Raw genomic sequence first — 23,035 nt, forward strand, 5'->3', positions numbered from 1 at the left:
AGCACGCGATGTTGCCTCCTTCCTGCTAAGCCGATTCATAATGCGTCGCGGTCCACCCCAGGAGCTTCTCAGCGATCGAGGCAGTGTCCTCTTGTCGGAAGTCGTCGAAGCCATTCTCAGAGTGCCATGCTGGTCACCGCAAACTACTGCTTACCACCCGCAGACGAATGGCCTAACTGAACACTTTAACCGCACGCTCGGCGACATGCTCTCAGTGTACGCCACTGCCGATCACACAAATTGGGATGCCATTCTGCCCTTCATCATACCGCCCCTCAGAGCACTACTGGTTTTTCACTCTTCTTATTGTACGAAAGGCACCAGTCGCACACCATCGACACGATACTTCCATACAAGTCAGATCCATCCGAGTGTGCGCCAATTTCTGACAGCCAGGCTTGCTGAAGAGTGTCGCAAGCTTGCCAAGACCTTTACAACGCAGGAACATGAGCGTCAGAAGAGCATTCACTGGTGGCACCACCACTTCTGAGCCCACGTTCCTCCCTAGAGCGCTCGTATGGCTCTCAGTCCGTACCACTGCAACTGGCCTCTCTTCAAAGCTACTGCCGAAATACGAAGGCCCATACCGTGTAGTCGAGCGCACATCCTCGGTCAACTACTTGATCGAAACCATCGAACCATCTTCAGACATGCGCTGTCGAGGGTGCAACATTGTCAACGTGGAGCGCCTGAATGCCTACTATGACCTGCTCACAGTGACTAGCTGTTAGGTCGCCGGGCGGCTCCTTTTTCGTACCCGGGTAATTGTAGCGAAGCCTTGGAACCGAGTAATGGGTTGCGCTCTCCAGCGCCTTCTAGTGGGTTGTCCTTTTTGGCTTCTCCTGAAAGGACGCCGGTCGCGCTGAGAGTCCGTGCTTTGCCGTGACTGTTGGCATTGCGCATTGTCGCTGAGTGCCGTCAAATAAAACCTTAACACTGTAAGCAATATATGATTAATTTTAACTATCTCTACAAACACTTCAGCCAACTTAAAAACCAATTATATCGTTGAAACCAGCATGAAACACTCTGCCTAGGTTGCAATTTTCAGTGGATTTAGTCAAAAAAAGGAATGTCAAAACACCACTTTCCCAGTTAAAACTCGTGGGCCCCGTTAAAATTATTTATCGAACACAGAGACCAAAGTGTGTCATTTTTGTTGCAATTGCATATCGAGTGCCTTGAAATAATATTGCCTAAATCAGACGCATTTACCGACAATTCTTCATGGGTCATGCCTGAAAGGGTTAATTCACAATTACCTCAGTGTTTGTGGTCTCTCCTTACCAACAGTGCACAGAAATGGCAAAAGTAAGTTGCATCTCCAAATGTGGATGCTGAGTCGCAAAGGGCTATATTACAAAGCACTCCTGTCCCTGGTGATGGCCACAGCTCCACTTGGTTGTTGTTTGTAGCATAGCCGCTTCATTAATGTAGCACAGATTCATTCACACCATGGCATTCCACTGATCCCATGTGACATTCAGTAAGAGGCCATGTACCAAACCAGGTTCCTAGACTAGTTCCATGGTGTGTTGTGGGGGATCCTTGAGGCCAGAATATTTGGGAAGTTTGTTGGGTCAAATGGCAACACAAAGAACAGACTACGTATGTCACTCAACATTCATTATGTTTTTTTGTTTTGTGCTTCTCCACCGTTTCCTGTAACAACAAAAAGAGAACATCCAGAACTGTACAGTGTTAACTATGACTAATAAATGTTGTTCAGCAATAGCACGTTTAGAATACACACCTCGAACTCCTTCAGCATGTGCTCACTCATCTTGTGCACGTCTTGCAAGCCTTTTTTCAGTGCTTCAACTGCTGTTATGCCTAATAAATATACCGTGAAATTACATAAGTCCACCATAAATGACAACAACACAGCACATGAACTATTGATGTACAGTGCAATTTGAAACGATAACACCGCACTACATATGTACAGTACTCATGGATTGAAATAGGACAATTTAGGGCTAAGTAATGCACATGTTTTCGTTTCTACCATCTTCAGTTCGGGTGATATTGGCATAATTTCGACTGGAACATGTAGATGAGAGCCAACATTATCTTTAGAGACCAGATTCGTCGCGACATGACGTGGTTATCTGAAGCAAGTGCGCATATAAGTCGTTATACTAAAAATTTTGATCTCGCATTTGAATCCGCGAGTACTGTACATGAGCATGCAGATTTGACAAGCACGAAACTTTGGATGATAAGGGGAAATCGACATAAGATAAGCGCTCACAACTCACAACTAAACCTAGTCGCAGGTAAGTGCTTGTTCTGCACCAATTCCCATGTCCTGTCCAAAGTTGTGTTTGCCGAGCTTGCAGATATGAACAAACTGTAACTTAGTCTCTCTTTTCTGTTATTGATGTTTTGCATCAGTGCCACCTTTTCTTTTTTGTTAGAAGCAATATTTACTCCATCGGTGTTCACAGGTTTAAGTATTTCTGTTTATATCACTTCCTTCTCACTTTGCTTTCTATTTTGTACTCAACTGTTCCTGTCCCTCCCCAGGTAGCCCACATGGTGTAGAAAACGTCAATTTTAGAAATAAATGGGACAAAATGGATTCTACCATTTTCGACATTTTAATAACGTCACAGAAAAGCCATATTATATCTATTTTTGGTTACGTCTAGAAAACACACTTTTAAGACCATTTTTGACTGCAACGCCTTGCGGAGAGATATTTCAAGACGTCTGTTGGATTGTAAACCAATTTCGACATTTTAAAAACATCTTATTTGTGACGTATAGAAGACACACTTTATAAGACGTTTTCTCGCCGAGCAGCGGATCGTGCGCCATTTGGTCCACGCATGCACGCGCATGAATGAACCACCGCGAATTCAAATTTGAACTCGAGCCTGCGCACGCCATCTCTCTTTGCGATAAAAAAAAGTAACGCGCAAAAGGATAAAGGCGTGTGGTGTCGACACTGCATCAGCAATCATGAAGACTGCAAAGTTCATTAACCAGTAAACATTACGTGATTTACTGTAATATACTGGCAGCGATAATTGTCTAACTTTCTCACGAAGGTTTCAGCGCTCACTGAATCCATCCGCACCGCTGTTGCTTCAGCAGTGTCAGTTAAGCTCGCCGATTTCGCATGGCTGGTCGCGCTCGCCTGTCATGCACTCTTTTGCTATATTTCGTGCTTGTGCCGTGATTCATGGAGGCTATAAGCGCAGCTGTGAAGAAACTATACTTCGCTGAGTGTTACCGTATTTACTTGCATAATGATCGCACTCGCGTAATGATCGCACCCCTAAATTTTGTCCTCAAAATTCGATTTTTTTTCCCCCGCGTAATGATCGCACCCCGAACTTGCCGCAGCGATATGTCGTGTGCCAAGTCTAGCTGATGATCATCATGTTTACCATCTGTCGAACGTTACGTAAGTGGCTCTTCAAGACTCATCAAGTGAACTGCATGCACCAAACAGATTCCTAATTTTTGCCCACCCTTGGCGGAAGCGTGCGGTATTAGGATAGCAGTAAAGACAAATGCCGTAGTTTTCACCACATGCCCGCCATGTGTTTCTACGTCTGTGGCAGCTGAACGCGCCCATCTCTGTTTCTGTCCTTTAAACATGGCTATGCTGTTGCCGCAAATTTACCGATTTAAACGAAATGATTCATTATTTCGACGGAAGAAACTGTTTTGGCGCGCATGACGCACTCACGACCTCCATGACTTACGAGAAAAAAGACGTTCGCTTAGCTCCGCCAGCCGCCATATTTGCTTTGATCACGTGGTCTTGATATCCCGCAGTGTTAAGGCCCAACCGCATGCACGCGATTTTTGAGCGACGGAGACGAGTGACAGGGATTTGCTGTCGCGGAGGGCCATCCATCGCCGTCGCTTGTCGCGTCACAGGTTTTTGGGAAACCAAAAAAATCGCTTGTCGCCCGGAAGTGAGTGTGACGATTTCCGGCAACATGGCAGCATCACCTATCCTCGCTTCGGTAGCAATTTGCTCTTGATGCTTCCAATCGGCGCGTACTTCAACAAGGAATGCAAGTTATAGACTACCTTCTTTACAGCCCCATCTCACGCGGAGAGCGAGGCAGCGGCCGTATTTTGTCGTTAATTTTGATGGACGGTTCGTTTTGATGTTTCGGTGGTAGCTTGCTGCATTTGTGGTAGCTTGCTGCAGTGTCAACATCGTCGTCGTGTGAGGTAGCCCTTCTCCTTGTGAAGCAGCGATGTGAGGCGCTGCGGCTTTTCTTAAACGTTTCATGACAGCAAGAGGAAACGTTGTCGAGATGTGCCTCGTGGGCTTGTTTGAGTGCTGGTTCACGATGGGGCGATACGCGAGTTTCACTGCCGTGTTTAAGTTGAAGGCAGTTGATTGCGCGCTCGAGCACGGCAACCACGCTGCCGGCAGGCATTTCGGTGTCGACGAAATCAGAATTAGGTATTGGAAAAATCAGCGTGAGAAGCTCATGGCTACCAACAGCACGCGCCGGGCTTTCCGCGAAACCAAAACTGGCAAGAGCAAAACTGTCGCCAACAGCTTCAAGAAGACAGGTGTATCTAACGCGCTCGACAGAACGGAAGATAACCTTCTGTGCGACTGTGATGACACTGCCGGTTCCGACAGGGAATCGAGCGGTGACGACACTGACGCCAGTGACGCTTCAAACTCTGAATGAAAGTTAGGGGGTCAGTGAATAAAAAAAATAAAGGGCAATATGCAATGCATGTAGTTCCTGCGTAATGTGTGCATTTATTACAAAGACTCTACTTTTATTTTTGGTTATGTTCATGATAGCTATCGTAAGAATTCCGATATGCGACTTGTTCGCGTTTTCGGTGCTCAAAATATTTCGCGGAAAATTTACCCCGCGTAATGATCGCACCCCGAAATTTGCGTCAATTTTCTTTTTTTAAAGTGCGATCATTATGCGAGTAAATACGGTATGTCTCCATGGAGCAGCTGTTGCGCTGACTGACGGTTAGGCCTAGTCCCATAACATTCTCTGTGGAAAAATACACTCATCAGCTTGCGTGCGGGATGCTCTCGCAACTTCCTTTCTTCTATGCTCGAGGAACGGACGTAGTTACGAACATGTGCGAATAGCTTTCTTTGGATTTGCGGATTCTGTAAACCACGGGCTTCTATCTTTTTTTGAAGGTAAGTTCATTTTTATTGCACTTGCGCACAGTATTTGAGAACAATGACAAATGAAAAATTGGGGAGAGGCGAAGCATTTAGGCAAGAGTGTTCCAGCTCCACTATCGTGAAAATTGTGGAGCGGCGAAGCATGCAGAGTGCACTGGTGTTTCCAACACCAAAATCACTGCTAATGGGCAATGAGAGACAGAAGAAAGATTAGATACAGAGACCCACAGTCCGCTTTTAGTAAACATGCACGCTGCGGATCTTTATTCAACTACGCATAACAAAAATCTCCCATCAGCACTACACTGCAGGTCAAGATCCAGTGCCTATATATACGGGGTGGCTGGTGAACGGTTGTGCAGGGTGAGCAGTCTGTTTTTTCAATCAAGAAACTCGCTAGCAGACGCTGCCTGTGTTGGCGTTGTCTCTCGAGGGCGAGGGCGCGTTCTCGTTCTTTGCGACCTGGTAGTTCAGCGTTCATCGCAGAAAGAGCGTTTCCATAGTCAACGTGCACCGTTCGCTCTTTCTCGCCCCACGGGGATTGCTGAGGCGGTGGCGCCTTCTCTTGCGCTCAAGCAAACGGACAGGACATGATGACACACGCCGAGACCCTACGGTGCTTCGCCTCTAAAAGCGTGTTCCATTGCATCACGGGTTGCCTGTACAACATGTTTCAGCATTACATGACTGCGGAATTTATTCAGCATACATGATAACGCTGTCGAAATGTAAATACAAGTCATGGTTTCTGTTCATGTTCAAACGAACATGAGCGGAAACTGTATTTATATTTGTTAACCTAATTTCAGTAAAATGACTGTTTTTTCTTGGCCGCTTGATGAGGTAGTTTCAAGATATACATTAGGTTAAAGGGGTACTGAAAGAAAAATTTTGGCCCCACGGTTTTTTGCTGCAATGTGTTGCTGCGGGCCTGTTAGTCATAACACGATACATCGTTTGCTGCAGGCTCCTCATTACCGACCAGTGTCAGTTTCGATTTCAAAAACGACAAGCCTCCGGGTCCAACTATCACCACCTAGCGGGTGCAGCACCCGATCACGTCAGCACACAGAACTGCGACGCACTTGCGCGCGGTTCGCGAGCAGCTGCCGAAAAGTAGGCTGCTGGAGAGAATGCGGCAAAAAACATGGTGGCTATGACGTCATCATAACTTGTTGAAGCATGGTCACGTAAGGGAAGTAGGGGGTCCCTGGGTCCCCTTTGAGGGTGCCAGTAGCGCGAGGATGTCGATCGCTCACGCAAACTTCCAAATTCATTTAAGGGGGGACGTGGCAATGGGAATGGTAAATTTGGTCAAAATGTTCAGTTTTTCAATTAATTTTTTTCTGCAATCCTCAGACCATGTTTTACGTCATGGTGAAATATTAGACCAAAATAAGCAGTAGAAGTTGAAAAAAAAAGCATTTTACTAGTGTGCTGTCATCAAAAACGATGAGAAAATTGGGCTTTAGAAAATGAAAATCTGCTGTTTTCCCTTGACACAATGCCACTCTATCGGCATCATCGTAAAGAGGACAGATAGAGCTCAAGATAGCCACAAAGCTGCATTTCTCCAATGAAAAATAAAACCAGCTTCCTTCTGAGTTCCATTTTCTTAGCTTTTAGCTCCATTTTCTTGGAGCTCCATTTTCTCAGCTTTCATTTTTTGAACAGTTGCTATCAGTCATCCCTGTGTCATTTCTCAACAAATAAAGATATAACCATTCCGTTTTCTGCGCCTAGATCCTGAGACATTGGCGAGTGCCGTAACGCTGTCCATATTTGTCTGCACGCCATACAGATTTTTATAATTTACTTTTTGTAAAAGTTGTTAGTAAGACAATGAGTACAAGAAATTTCAAAAATTTTTTGTGTGCTTATTTGAATACTGAAAAATAAGCCAATAGCTTTACGACACAGAACGGGCCCTTGTGAATATGCTTATGCAAAAATTGTGACGAACTTATGTCTAATTCATTAATTAATTTTGGGATGACAATGAGCGAGTATCAAGTGTTGTAACTCAAAAACTACAACAGATAGCTCAAAACTGATTTCAGTTATGATATCAGCACAACATATCACATCTGCATGCCAAATTTCATCACTTTATCTCCATAAATAACCAAGATAGTTTTCATTGCCACGTCCCCCCTTAAAATAACTTCCAAGCTATATTCGCTGTTGGTATTTTGCAGATGATATACGCATGTTCACTGGAATCGATCCCGTAGGCTATCTCGGTCGCGAAATTTTGTGTCAGTACCCCTTTAATCTACATGTGCCACATAATAGGCAGTTTCAGAAGAGGGTATGCAAAGATAGCGTTCGTTGCGCACGTATGCTATTTCCGCCACTCAACGTGGGTACGCAAGATGACGGCGTACGATGCATGCGCAGTAGCCAGCTCAGGGCGTCTACCGAGTTGACATTTCTAAATTCCCTGAGTTTTCCAGGTTTTCACCGAGTGTTTTCGCTAAAATTCCCTGAGTGAAACAGAACCTTGTTTTATGTCAAGATGGCTAGAGACCATGTCGCAGTCGGTGATGTCACTCTCTAGTACGCACATTCAAAAAATAAAAACGAATTAATCCCATTTGAATAGTACATAGAACAGTTAAACCTCAATATAGCGAAGTTTGTAAAAGCGGCAACTTTGTTAAATCGAAACTTCGTTAAACTGAAATTCGACCTTTCATGCAAGGCATAGTTACCGAAGGATTAATCTTAAACTGAAAATGCCACAAGAATGCTCGACTAATACAGCAACATGAAAAACCTTTTTTTTTTATTTTTTGTGTGAAAAAAATCAATTTTGTTGAGCCTAAGGTGCAGCAGTCATAGATGCCTTGCCAGAGTGTCACGTGTGAAGACGAAACGTGTAAAGACGCTGCCCCATGCTGCTAATGGCACAACTTTCATGCCATTTGTAGTGTTCTTTGCAGACTTCCAAAAGTGCCTAGTGATTTCCATCAAGTACCTGTCATGAAGCCCTGTGTTCAGACTGCCTTGCCACACATTGTGATATTTTGACACTGAGCAATGTGATGTACAAAGTGCAATACCCTGACCTGCCTCTGACAATCCTGTGTTTATAGCTGTGTGCTTATTGAGTAAAAAATAGGGAAGAGTCGAAAATTTATTTAGCTGATGTGTTATCCTTATATTTGTTTTTTAGCCAGACGTTTTTTAATAGTGGGCATCATAAAACAAAGTTGGCTTTTTTGATCAGGCTGGTATTTTCATATTCCTAAATTTTATTTATTCATTTTAGTAAGTGGCCCATTCATTGTAATTTTTATGGTCGTTTCCATTAGTTTTCTGTTCATACATTTTGTTTTTGTGCTACAGTTGGTTTAGTTCTGCTTTTTGTTATATGTTGCTGTGTAATTTACAGGGTTTATACTTTCTACTAGCCATGGCACATTTAAGGTTAAAGGGCCCTGCAACACCTTTCTTAGTTATATTGGAATAGTCTCATTATTGACGTATGGCTCTTCACGAGTCATATGCCGCAAAAATTTTTCGAATCCGTCAAGTCTAAGTGGTGTTACAAAATTATAGAGATCACGTTCCGCAGCTTTCTCCCTCAACTCAACGCCGCGAGCGCGCGGAGAGCTAGGCAGCGACTCGAGGGAGGGAGCGCAGACGAGCGAGGCTCCGCCCAAGAGCGCCGGCGGAAATTTTTTCTTCATTTTTTTCTCTCTGACGTCTGGGCGCAACCACGTGGTCTGTGCCGCCACTTCCGGTCGGCTTGCGTCGTTCTCGTTGAGCGGAGCCGATGTGTATCGCGCGTGCTTGAAACTGCGCGTCGGTTTGGTAATGTTGGGTGTGCACCTCGAACGCCGTAGTGTTTTCATCGCTCTGCCAACCATGGAAGCAAACATGCGCGCTCGTTTGGAACGAATGACAGCTGAGATCGGTTTCGGCCCATACTCCGATACACCGCCTCGTAAGACGGCACTGGCAGACGACCCCGAAGCGCCGCCTTTACCGGACGCCAGCATTGTTATCGGAGACATGCTGCACGGCTGCCTCGGTCGGTCGTGAGAACGTGCCGACGATGCAGTTCCCAGCTGACGAGGCAACACTCGAACGGCTGCCACTCTCAACGGCAACCGGCGATGGTCAAAAGCACAGAAATATTCACGTTTTCGGCACTGCGCATGGCGAAGAAAACGGAACCACGCAACTACGAACAGACGAGCTGTCGGTGAGACCGGAAGTGCTAATATTAATGTTTGTTCGGTGTTTTTAACGCGATAACAGAATATAAACATACATATTATCTACTTATTGAACTCAAAATTAACAACGAATGTAATAATGAGGGTGTTATCGTGATTATAACATCAGCCAATGGTGGAACTGCCGACAATCACGTCATATTTTGCGGACTAATACATCATTTGTCGAGAGAAGAGGGAGCGATTTTCAGCTGACTTTGAGAATTTATTGTAAATTCCAGGCCGTGCGCATCGCTATAATATTTGGCTCGCGTGTTCTCGGGAGCCTCGACTACCGATCGGCAGCGCTTTTTGAGCATGCTCGAAAAGTGTTGCAGGGCCCCTTTAACTATGTGCTCTCTAGGGATGTCAGACCATAATTCCGGTGCTAAGTTTTGTACGCTCCATTTCGAAACCTAAAAGTGCGTCCACTAAAAAAAGTGGACACAGTTTGAAATATGGATGCTGCATCCACAAATATTTTTTAGCTAACGTTTAAGATGCCGCCTTTTGTTCCACATGTCTAGTTTTACTTCTGCAATGATGCCAGAATTCTTCGCCAACATCTTTTTAGTGAGAAATGCTCCAACAGAAGCATGTTGTAAGAAAGTTCCTAGAAGTTCCATTTTGCGAGCAATACACTTCAGCAACAGTGATTTTGCAAGCCATGTACGTTCTTTTTTTTTATTACGTATTCTTGACTGAATGGGCCAAATATTATTCTGCAGTTTTGTTTTGTTATTAGTGTTTTCAACACACTGGAGTTGTTTTCCACTATCTGTGGTCTGAAGTAGCACTACAGAACGATTGTTTTGAAATGAAGGGAGACACACACCAGGTGCTCGATGCATGTTTTCTTTCCTGGTTATAATGCTGTGCTGGAGCAAGATGGCAAGGTGGGCTAGTTGGTTTACGTTCATGTTTGGGAAATTACGTTGAAGTGCACTGAAAAAAATGCGGACAGAAGAAGAGGACAGGGCAGCGCTTACTCCTGTCCACTTCTACTGTCCACATTTTTTCGCTGTGTTGGTTGTGGCTCAGTGTAGCGTCTTCCAACTCATTCACCCATCGGATTGGTACGGCAGATTCATCAGTGTGCAATAACCGCAAGTGTGTAGAGACTATCGAACATCTCTTGTGCCGCTGTCTCCAATTTCAACAACATCGCCGGACTCTCCAGTGTGCCTTCAGGAGACTTGATGGTCGGCCTTTTACCGAAGGAAAGATTTTGGGAGTCTGTCACTTCTACACAACGTTATCTAGTCGCATACAATATCTCATTTTGTGGTTTTGAAGTTTCTGTGCTGTACAGGAATCGTTGCTCTTTTATATAATAAATTACAACATGACCACTTTTGTCTGTGAATCTACCGAGCTATCACTCTGTAATAGTAATTACAGAATAAAGTAACTGTAATTGCTATACAGAGAGGGCTTCCTATAATGTGCACTAATTGCATGCACAAAAATAAAACAGCAAAAAGAAGAGAGATCCTGCATGACGTCTTAAAAACGTCTAGAAAATGTCATTTCAAAGACAATGCAACGGGATATTTTAGGTATCCAGCAATCCTTTTTATAGAATGAGATTTTTTGCGACATTTCTAAAACGTTTTCTAGATGGTCTTAAAAATGGATTCTAGCTGGACATTAAACAAGATACAGTAAAGCCTCGGTGATACGATCACGGCTCGTACGAATTTCGGGGTGATACGAATTTTTCTGTGGTCCCGGCCAAGGCCCATTAGCCTGCAATGTATTGGAGTATGGTTCCTGTGAACCGATTTGCACCCCTGACGTTTGATACGAACGTATGCTAAAGCACAGGTATGAACAGGTGCTGCCCGCGCTGTCGCGGAAGACGCGGCAGTCACGCACGCTGCGCGACCATCAATGGTGCGTCGTTGCCTCTGAGATAGTGCGCGCGAATCTTGGAGGCCTTTATGCGCCTTCGCGTTTATATCAGAGATGACGCTGACGCCGCGTTTTTTTTTTTTGACGTGTTTACGCGTCCTCCTGTGCTCGATGCAGCAGCGTCTTTGTAGTGTGTTAACACATGCCTGCCAGGTCGATGCAAGCCATGCTCCTGCAATCAGACGTACTATGAAACAAGACTGAAACTTGGGCTGCGGGTCCGTCTTGAAGCCCCATGAAACGTGGACGAAGACCCCAAGAGACGAAGGGGACGGTCTTGGCGAAGAAGCTTGGCCTCTATCATATGCAAAGCACTTATGTCGCTTTCGCTGCGAAAAGCGTAGAAAGATTAGGAACGGGCTACTAGCGGTCACGGGGCACAACACATCCGGTACAAGTATGATTACGAGTACCTGTGTGATCGTTGACGTCTAAAAACTTGACTGGGAATCATTCAGAGCTGTTCATGACGTCGCTGCGACCCTGAGAAACACTAAATTAAACGTATGTCAACTTTCTTTCGTCGCCTTATAATTTTCCATATTTTCTGGTGATACGAATTTTGGATGATACAAATATTTTTGGTAACCCTGCGAGATTCGTATTTCCGAGGTTTTACTGTATACGACATTTTCTAGACCTTTAGTTTCTATTCCGCGACGTCTTCTAGACGTATTTATTGTCTCTGATAAACGTTTATAAAATGTCAATTATCCATTTTGTGCTACCAAGGTCCCCCTTAACCCTTTCAAGCGCCACCTAGGAAGAACTGTCTGTAAATGCATCAAACTTATACAACATCATTTCAGGGCACTCACTATTTTATTGCAACAAAAATTATGTCATAATATATAAATTTATGTATGTTATAGTAATGAATCCTAATTATATAGTAATTAAATATATATTTACTCTGAAGTCATTCATGCTCTGTTTTTGCATAAATAGAAGCAAATACCAGGCTAGCAATATGGTGCAAATTCACTTTCGGCTATGTCCATGTTGAGCAAAGAAAAATTATACTTTTGCCATGGCTCGCGGGAAGCGGCACATCAAACAACTCGTCGAACATGGTAGTGCCTTAAGCAATGCGATCATATGAAACAGTACACTGAAAAATGAAGTTAAATGAAGCAAATTTATTATGCACGAAGTTCCATTCATCCAAAGCTCAATGTATCTTGCTCTTTGTTAGCCACTAGTTGATACAACTAGCAGAAACATGTGGTGTACACAATTGTGTAAATAGCGCCTCAAAGGATTAATGTGCACTTTATGCACCAATGAAGGCATAAAAGAATAGGCTGTCGAACCAGGAAAAGTACCGCGAAGGTTCAAGTTTAGGTTTAAAATGCTTTTTGTCTTGAGGGAAAAATACAGAACCCACTAAAAGGCTAGGTATATCACAGAAATTCAGCTTTGGCAACTGCAAACCACAACTTTCAGCAATCCAGCCAGACAGCATGCAACTGAGCCCTAGCCATTCTCCTCTCACTAACTTTTGCAGCCAAAAGGTCAACCTATACTACACGGTATGGGCCTGCCAAAAAACAATAGCATAGGCAAAATAGAACAGTCAACATGGTCAGGCTCCCTGTACAGCTTCAGACAATGGTGCCTTGCACTGAGGACCCGACTAGCCCTCCCATAAGCTGAAGATTTATTAATCAATAAAGCCCTCATCATATCAGCTCACGGCCATAAACTGCTTTGGTGCACAGCCATCGACATGTATGCACGAAACATGGGCACATTTTGTCTGATTCAGGAATATTGGCTTCTTCGCAAACGGGAGACGGAAACTGACGCTTTCACACCGATACTGTTACGTACAAGCCATTCCTGCACATTGAATAATGCACCATCACAAACATAAAAGAATGCTCCGGCAATGTGACGAAGACAACAATCCTAGTAGCCCTCGTGTTGCTGTCGTTCTGCCACCTTGGCTGCAGCTGGTTTACCCTGCACATATTTTACAGCAAAAGCTGTTATCAGGTCACAACGGCAGTGGGGTAGTTGCCCGCTGCTGCTGGTGTCCGTAACCACTAGAGACCGGATTTTAGGCAAATGCCTATTTTGTTCCTTGCATTCCTATCGCACCATTTTGACATATGAGCATGAATTAGAGGTTAGGAAGGGCTTTTATAGTGTTTTTATAGTGCCTACAAATGCCTATTTTTGGTGTTTGTGCCTAAATGGTTACAAATGCCTATAATGCCTATTTTCTAAACTGGCGCTGATATGAATGCCTTTAGCCTTAAGTTTCGCTCCCAGGTGCTGTTTGAGGCTATTATTCATGTTACCGTGTAACATTCACCATGGGGTTCACCCTAGCCCTTAGTTCAACCAACCAAAGACCACTAGCGGCACTGAAGTGGTACACGCCGGCGAGCATTCGTCACCGCACTGACATGGCGCGAGCGGTTGGCGAATGCGAGACCGTGGACAGCCGCCAGCGAAAAGGAGAGTGAAGAGCAAGAAAAAATAAAGAAAAATGTGATGTGCATGGGCTTTTCTTTTTTCATAGTTTACTTTGTAAGGTGTTCACTGCAGTAGCGTAGCCAGAAATTTTTTTCGGAGGGGAGGGGGGGTTGCCATACTTAATGTATGTGTGCGTGTATATATATATATATACACATGCAAAACTGAAAAGTACGAGGGGGGTGGGTGGGTGGGTTGAACCCCCAAAGCCCCCCTTCCCTCCCTGTCTGCAATAGTTCACTGCCAGGGAAGAAATTGGCTCTACGTGACTTACCCGGACAATAGGAGGAATCGCTCACTTCTTGTCTTTTAGCAATCTGGCTATCTGCTCCCCCTCTGCCCTTCTCAGTCATGCCGAAAAGACACTCAGGAGTGTGTTCATTCGACAGTGGGCAGTTGACTCACCGTGTAGAACATGGGAGAGACCATGAGCTGCGAACCATGCCGGACAAAGCAAGGCTTTGTTCAACTGTTGGCACCTTTGTGCCATCTTAAGAAATAACATTTTTGTTTTCCTGTCATAGATGGAGGTTGCGCATGTCTTTGTTTGAAATTATTTGCATTTATGTGAAAATTTATTGTGCCTATATTTAGTATTTTGAAAGCCTAAAACATTGTTTTGCCTGCTTATTTTTGACACCTAAAATGAGTTTTTTAATGCCTAGAAATCCGGTCTCTAGTAACTACTGTCGCACGAAATAAGACAAAAATGAAACGAGAAAAAATATTCAGAATCGGATGAGATTTGAACCTGGGCCCTCTGAGTGGCTGTCGAGTATTCTACCACAGAGCCACATTGGTGCTTGTAAATCCTTTGCAAGAGAGAGAGTGAAACTTTATTCAAGGGAAAGGGGGATCTTGGAGCTTCTATGGCTCGGGCCCTACGTCCAGGGCTCCACTGGCCTTAGCTGCCCGCCGGACGTGATCCAGGAGCGCTAGCTGCACTCCCGGGTCCGAGCTGGCGAGTTGTGCCTCCCACTGCTCCGTACTGGCTAAGAGGTTTGCTGAGAGAATTGGCTAAATCACTTGGTTTATGATCGCATCCCCACGAGATGTGGTATAGAGTCGGTCTGCCACCGCACCACGGACACACGGCCGGGTAAAGCATTGGATGTATCGCGTGTAATTTAAGTAGACGCGGGAATACGTCCGTCTTAATTTTTCGAAGTTCAGCGGCCTCTTCCCCATTGAGGGATCTGTGAGGCGTACCACATTTTTGTCGCGTGAAGCGCTGGTGAGCAAGAATCTCCCTAGGTAGAATTGGTACGGTCAACGAAATAGAGGGATTCTCCGCTCGGTTACAAAATGCGCGAGCTAGAGCGTCCGCTCTTTCGTTGCCCTCGAGCCCTGCGTGCCCTGGGCACCAGATCAACCGATGGTGGCGAGTGAGTTTGGGTGTTAGCAGCCTCAGCGCCACAGCGGGAAGGCGGCCATTTAAAAAGAGCCAACAGGCCTCCTGGGAGTCGGATAGAATAATTGACGGCTCGCCTTTGCACTCCTGAAACCTTATGGCTAAAGGGCGAGACGGTACGATTTTTCATGCGATTCGACGTCCGGCACGGCGGAGGGGAAACCGGAATGGTGACATTTCATAGCATCGTACAGCCACCATTCCCTCTCCCCCACCGCCGCGTCGGCCGTCGGATCGCATGGAAAATCGGACCGTCTGTCCCCCGCTTAAGGCTATGGCCGTCGTCTCTGCCTTTGTGGCCGAGGTCGTGCGCACAGAGGCACTCGTCAGCAGCGTCATGTTGTTGTCGACGACCGTAATTACATGTCTCTGCCAATCGTAACTGGCCGCATCGACGTACATGACGTTAGAAGTTGACCCGAACTGCTTTCGGAGCCAGTTTACTCTCGCCTTACGTCGCTCAGCGTGGAAGTCGTGATGCATATTTTTGGGCACCGGTGCGACCAAGATCTTACTCCGTACCTCTTGGGCTACGTCGACCAGCTCCTCATCAATGTGCTGGGGGTGGGGCGAGATCTCTATCTTAGTGAGTATTGCCCTGCCTGCAGAAGTTTCACTTAGGCAACTGCATTGAGAGATGAAGACCGCCACACTTAGCTCAGCATAAGAGTTATGTGTACCGACAGCTAGGAGCCGCTGGGTCGGAGTGCTCATGAGTAGACCGAGTGCTGCCTTAAAAGCGCTTCTAATGAGGGCATCCACCCGGCTCTCCTCGCTTCTGTCGAGCAAGTGGTACAAAAGGCCATACGTCACTCTGCTCATAACAAAAGCCTGGACAAGCCGGAGAGTATCCTTTTCTTTCATGCCTTTTTTATGGTAGGTGATGTGACGGATCATTCCAGCAATCTGTTTAACCGTAGTCTTCAGGGTAGTTATCGTGTGACTGGCCTTGCCATTGCTTTGGACCGAGAAACCGAGTATGCGGGCCTGAGTAACCTCGGCTATGGCATGGCCGTCAACCTCCAAGTTTATGTCACCGTTGCTTTTGTAATACTTACTGCGTATTCTTATGAGCTCCAATTTTATCTGGCGCGCAGCTGAGTCCACTATTTTTTGTGAACTCTGCCACAGCCGTCGCGGCAGCCTGTAGGGTTTGCTCTTTTAGCGCCAGCGACCTCTTCGTGGCCCAGAGAGTGATGTCATCCGCATACAATGTATAGCCAAGATGCGGGATTGCGTCGAGCTTATGAGCAGGTCTGCGCATAGCGATGTTAAAGAGCAAGGGGGAGATCACTGCCCCTTGAGTTGTTCCCTTATTTGGCATCGAGAACGGCACCGACCTCGTTTCACCTATACCGATGGTTGCCGTCCGCCCAGAGAGGAAGCATTTAATGTAGTTAAATGTCCCCTTTCCGCAGCCGATTGCGTTGAGCTCTAAGAGAATGGCCTCGTGCGAAACGTTATCAAAGGCCCCTTTGAGGTCGAGGGCCAAGATCAAGTGTTTGCCGCCTCGGGGTACGCAACTCATAACCTCTTTCTTTAAAAGAAGGAAGGCATCCTGGGTTGACAGCCCGGAGCGAAAACCGATCATAGTGGCTGGGAACAGGTTTTCTTTTTCTATGTAATTTTGAAGCCATGTTTGTACTATCCGCTTGTAGAGCTTGCCCATACACGACGTGAGTGAAATAGGCCGCAGGGCTCCGAGAGAAGGTGTTTTACCTGGCTTTGGTATGGTTATTATTTTGGCTTCCTTCCACTCCGGGGGAACGTGACCTTGTGACCAGCAGTGGTCGGTAAGAAACTGCGCTACCTGCTCAAGGACTTCGTTGCTGAGGTTTCGGATCATAGCGTTGGTTATTCCATCCGATCCTAGAAGAGCCTATGCAGGTGTCATGTTGGGCAAGGAATTGCGTTAACGTGTAATGCTGCATGGCAGAGAATGAAAATAACAACCAGGTGTCCCACAATGCTAAATGCACAACGAGTGTGTGGTTTAAAGCTTCCCATCCACTACAAAGTGCTTAGCCATAATTCTTCATCGTCATCAGCCACACGCAGCATCCACAACACATAATGCCTTACAGATGTGTAGCCGGTACCTCGCTTACCCGCAGAAAGACAAATAATAGCATAGTGGATGCTTCCCTACTTCACAAAAGTTATATGAGCACTTGTATTAATTTCCCCGAGAGTTTTGAATGGGTTCTAGAAAGGCCGCTCTTCCAGCTTTCGCTGTGACTGTGCTGCGCGCTCAGTGCAGGCCTGGCGTTTTTGTAATACATTTTTTCCCTCCTTTTGAATACTCTTAATCCCATGACAATTCGGTGGAGGCATGGGGTAACAACACGATACAATGGAGCTCTGCAGCGGCTGATGTTTGGCTTTCCAGATTCATGAAGAATAAATTGGAAGCTGGGAAAAATGCAAAGAAAAGATGAGTGTCCTGCTTGGGAGGTCTGCTGGCAGAAAGATAGTAACCAAGGAACTGGCGTTTCGTGAGCAAACATCGACGAAATCATTCCTGTCGTATATACAGGATGCGCTTGCTCGTTTCTGAAAGCGGATGACAGCATGGTAAAGCCTAAGTAGGGCATGCCTTAGAAGGTATAGTAGCAGATTATGTGTTCAATCTGCTAATTTGCAAGGACTAAGACACTGTCGACGCCATCATCTGGAAGTGCACGTTTTGAATCTGCCAAATGTCAGTGTACTCCCCATCAGTATGCCCGACTTTTGAATGCAGCGGAAACACAGTCATGCAAAAATGTCACTACACCTACAGGTGCTACTAACTGCAGAACAAGTGCCAAATATAATTCATTGTGAACTTGATGCTCCTGCTTCCACATGCGCCCATGCTTGTGGCTCTAGCTTCTAGATGGTACCACTAATCAGTGCTATCTTACATCAGCATCTTTCCAATGATGGGCTGGACGTGTGCAGCGCTTCCTCCCGACAGATCAACCAGTTGTCCTCAACTTTTCTGCTTCCAAGGTCAGAGGCTCTCGCTGTGCGTATGCAATCCAGCCGAGTGCAGGACTGCTTATGACCAGCCCATTTGCTTTAAAGGGGCCATGACATGGTCACCCAAGAATTTGCGGTTTTCAGCAAAAAAAAGAAGTAGAGGGTCTATTGTACCTATACATATTTAAAAATTGGCCTCTCAAAGAATATTTCAGTGCAAAATGAGTCCTAGAAGTCGCCGGCTATAAACCCCGCCCACAGCCGGCAACCGCCATTTTGCCATGGCGTGTGTGACGTCATCTTCTGCACGAGCAGCGCCGTCATTTTCTGCCAAAGTTTCAGCCGCTGAAAATCATTCAATTTCGATGCCAACCTGAAGAAAGATCAAAAGCTAGATTGAACGTGCAGATGACAACGGAACAAAATCGTTCGCCGGAATGCAGACGCTCGCAAAGCAAGCAGCTCGTCACGTCACGGTTCGCGAGTGCGTCAGTGTTGCCTGACTCTCAGGCCGCTCGCGCGTTTAAAAAATATTCAATTATAAATTAAGTGCTCGACCAAATGCGGTAAAATTTCGCCACCTTGTTTGTGAAAGCACAAAGATTAATTAACATAACACAGATTATGATCTAAAATTGGGTGTCATGGCCCCTTTAATTGCCATCGCACTAGCCACACGGACTGCCATTGTAACAGCTGGTGGGTACAACTGTTACCTTGAGATGGATCAAGGCTGATTCCAATCTTACTGCGAGCCACCTCAGACCACCCTTGATGGCACTCCTTCCATGCCCTATCACTGTTCACCATCCACGCATGGTCACCAGTTCTATTCACCACTGTCTCGCTCCCCATCATCTCGCTTGAACCAATTTCGCCTCCCTGCATCATGGATTGAACACCTGCTTGGGGAAAACTTGATGGTGCAGCTCCCAAAGGTGGCGACGCATTGATAACTCACCTGTGAAATCCTTTGGCCACACTGCAGACTCTATGCAATCTAACAGATGCTTATCTGGACGATGCACCTATCTGTCGGTCAACCTGACTCAGGACGAAACCAGTTAGCACCAGGTACTCACAGAGTTCGACCAGGCTCTGGTACAACGTAAGTGCAGTAGCGCTTGCAAGGCCTATAGGCACGCTGTGCCTATAGGCCTTAGCAAAGATTTAGAACTCTTTGCTAAGGAGAGTGCCACTAGCGGCGGCACACATGTCACTGGAATGATTGCAGCAATGGGCGCAGCGACCGGCGGCAGTCTGCGTGCCGGCTATTTCGTGCCTTTGCTCACTTATTGCGGAACGAATGCTTTATCATGACCGTTTAATGGTCCCGCATTGTAGCACCGCGAGTTGTGCTCGAGGCTGCCATGAAATTTACAATAATTCACCTGAAACGAAGTTCTACAGCTAGTCAAAAACTCGCTTAGAGAACAAGAGATGTCAATGTTGGATTTAGCTTGTTTGTTGCAATAAAGAATAATTTTTGCATTAGCCTGAGGGTGCTTGTGGTAAGAGGACAGTGCATGAGCGTCGGCGTGGTGTTCGGCGTGCGGGGCCGAAGTTGAAGTGCACGAACTTGCAGTGCTGGTTATCGGTGTGCAGGGCCGAAATGTGAGTGCCCTGGCTGCTGTGATGATGATCGGTGTGCGGTGCCAATGAAGAAAAGCGCGTGTTGTGTGTGGGCCATGAAACACCACCTTGAGCGACGAAGCGAAGCAGCTGGTCGAACCACGGAGGACAGCGGAGACTTGACGAGAGCCGATGGAGCACTCGGCATCGAACCGGTTTCCCCATCGTTGTGGCCTGCTGAGCTGGGCCTCGCCCTGGTTTCTGTGACCGCTACCCCGTCCTTTGCTTGGTCTAGCCCCGAGCAGGAGTCCTCGTACCTGGGCCATGCCACAGTGCTCTGCTCGGATCCGGGCCTTGTCCTTGTTATATCGACGCCATGTGTTGTGTCGGCAGGAGCGCACCGTAACCCCGCGGCAGGCCAACAGAGAGGCCGAGCGACTGGAGGGAGCGTAGAGTGACGACTCGTAGACCGAGCTTTGGTGAGGCTGACGGGAGACTGCTCTCGCACATTTATTGCAAGCGGTTTTATGGAGGGGGAAGAAGGGCGACTGGTCAGCGAGGCATGGGTCATATGACCGGCATGGCCACGCCGGGTTGGTTGCGGGAAACACGTATAGCGGAGGCCTAGCTCCACCCAGTGACATGTACAGGAAACTTTGCCGCACTGGTGTGCTTGCATGACACCTGGGGTCACACGACACAACAGTCCTGATGCTGTTCTGAGACCCGGGTCTCGTTCTAATGCTGTCCTCGAGCATGGTCAACTTTGTGGGCCTGAACCTGAGCCACAACCCTGTGCTGGTCCAGTACTTTGGCCCCGCCCGGAGGTGCTGACGCACTTCTGGGGCTGCGCCTCGTCTCGGCATCGTGTCTGCCACCATAGCCACCACACCATCGTGTTGTCGGTGCCACCAAGGCTGACGCTCCACACGAGTGATGCCCACACAACTCACGACTGCCGCTCCGCCGATAGACTGTGAGTGTGCTTTGCTGACAGCATGGTCAAATAGACTAAGGCGTATTTATGTTCATATTATTTATGTTATTCCCACATCCATTGTTTTGTCGCATAAAAATGTTTCTCTGTGTCTTTGGGTGCGTCCTTCGTTCCTCTGAATGACCTGCGCCCACATACAGACCCCACAATTTTGGTGAGCCTGCCAGGATTAGCTTTACCATCTTGCTTACAGCCAGACGTGCTGGACGAGCAACCCATGGATATCGAGAAGTTGCACGCGATTGCCAAGGGCATGGGTATAACGGGATCCGCACTGCAAGTATGGGTTGACGTGGAATGCGCTATAGGAAGGGACCTTCGTGCCAGTTCGTGACGAGCAGCGCGAGAAAATAGAACTGGAGGAAAGACGGCTACAAGCCGAGGAGTGTGTTTTGCAGCTGAAGCTCAAGTTGCAGGAGCAGGCAACCAGTTTGTATGTGGGAAAGAGTGGACGACCAGTGAGTGGCGACGCACCTGCACCAGCTGTAATGGATAGCTGTAGCCCGCACAAGCTATTGCCACCGTTCAACGAGGCGCTAAATGACCTCGACGCATATCTGCAGTGTTTTGAGCGTGCCACGGCGGCCCGGGAGTGGCCTCGGAGCAAATGGGCCTTATCGCTCAGCTTGTCCCGCTGGACGGGAGAGGCTTTATTCGTCATTAGTCGACTCGACTCTGCTTCCGCCTGTGACTATGATCAGGTCAAAGCGACTGTTTTTATGATTTCGGTAGACAGCTGAAGGATACTGCGAGAAATTTCGTAAGGCGAGACCAGAGGACAAGGAGACAGGTCTCCAATATGCCTCTCGCATAGGGCCATTTCAACCGTTGGATGGAGCTTGCAAATGTCGAGAAAACGTATGCCACTTTTCATGACATAATGACTGACAGCTCTCCCACTCTGCTAATATTTTTGAAAGAGCGAAATTGTAAGACGTTGAGTGCATTAGCACAGAACGCTGATTGTTTTCTTGAAGGCCAGGACCTTTTCAATTTGGGCAAGGATAAGCTGTTTAAGCCGGGCACGTAGCACGTCGGCAGGACAACCGGTGGTCATTAAGGGTAACTGACTGGATTCCAAGAGAGGGCGAACGCGTGAGGGGAAGACAGAAAACTAGGTGGGTAGATGAGATTAACAAGTTTGTAGGTATAACGTGGCAACAGAAAGCACAGACCGGGTTGATTGGCGGAACATGGGAGAGGCCTTTGCCCTGCAGTGGGCGTAGACAGGCTGATGATGATGATGATGATGAAGCTGTTTAAGAAGAGCTCAGCTGATTCCTTTGAGGCGCTAATGTACACAATTGTGTACACCACTTGTTTCTGCTATTTGTATCGACTAGGGGCTAAGAAAGAGCAAGATACATTGAGCTTTGGATGAAGTCAACCTCCTGCATAATAAACTTGTCTCCATTTGACTTCATTTTGCAGCGTACTGTTGCGTATTGTCACGTGGTCGTGACGTCGAAGAAGGCAGCAGTCAGCACGTCCGAGATGAAACTCTTTATTTGGCCGAACTTGTGGCCGAGAAACTGAAAGTCAAACTACAGCAATACACTGATAGCAGCGAACAGAGCGTCGACCGTCGATCAACTGACAAGCGGTCAAGTGCATCGGCTTTTATACAGGCGCTATCGAACTTTCCAGCGATATCGCTGATGGCGGCACGAAATCTTAACAAAACGATCTACTACAATCGAGAAGCTTCTCGAACACTGCTGTGCGGACAGCTTCGAGCGTTGATAACCGTCCTTGCCGGTCACACCCAAAAAACATCAAAATAAAACAAGATGTGGGCGTGGCATTGCCCCATTCTGAAAAAGCATCGTCCCGATGCTTGTGAAAGAACATAAGAAGAGAAAAAAAAAACAAGTGCATACATAAATAAATTAACAATAACAAAGGTAAAAGTAGAGTCCCCAGGTTCGCTAACGTGCAAAAAATGGCTTAAGGCGCACGACATGGACGACTTCAGGTCGTGCGCGACGTCGCTGGGAGTTCGTAATGCCGTTTGGGATGACCTTGCAGTCAAGAGCGCTGAGACGTCGAAGAACCTTGTATGGTCCGAAGTATCGCCGAAGGAGTTTTTCACTAACACGTCGGCGTATTGGCATCCAGACCCAGACACGGTCGCCGGGCTGGTATTCCACGAAGCATCGTCGAAGACTGTAGCGACGGCTGTCGGTGCGCTGCTGGGTCTTGATGCGCAGGCGGGTGAGCTGTCGAGCTTCCTCGGCACGTTGTAAGTAAGCGGTGGCGTCGAGGTTTTCTTCGTCGGTGACGTTCGGTAGCATGGCATCGAGCGTCGTCGCCGGGCTCCT

At 46.8% G+C, this 23,035-nt stretch overlaps 1 protein-coding gene across 2 annotated transcripts in view; it reads right to left on the reverse strand.

Moving 5' to 3' along the window:
• Positions 1-1,445: 1,445 nt before the first annotated feature.
• LOC119382430 (DNA-directed RNA polymerases I and III subunit RPAC2) overlaps positions 1,446-23,035 on the reverse strand; it is a 30,399-nt gene continuing 8,809 nt past the window's right edge. For both annotated transcript variants that reach the window (XM_037650127.2, XM_037650128.2), the window contains exons 4-5: positions 1,754-1,833; positions 1,446-1,662 (exon numbers count right to left, since the gene is read on the reverse strand). In XM_037650127.2, the coding sequence (XP_037506055.1) occupies positions 1,618-1,662; positions 1,754-1,833 (125 nt within the window). In that variant the 3' untranslated portion in view covers positions 1,446-1,617. The remainder of the gene's footprint in view (positions 1,663-1,753; positions 1,834-23,035) is intronic.

Source organism: Rhipicephalus sanguineus, chromosome 2 (genome assembly GCF_013339695.2).
Source record: "Rhipicephalus sanguineus isolate Rsan-2018 chromosome 2, BIME_Rsan_1.4, whole genome shotgun sequence".
In the NCBI taxonomy this organism is placed as follows: domain Eukaryota; kingdom Metazoa; phylum Arthropoda; class Arachnida; order Ixodida; family Ixodidae; genus Rhipicephalus; species Rhipicephalus sanguineus.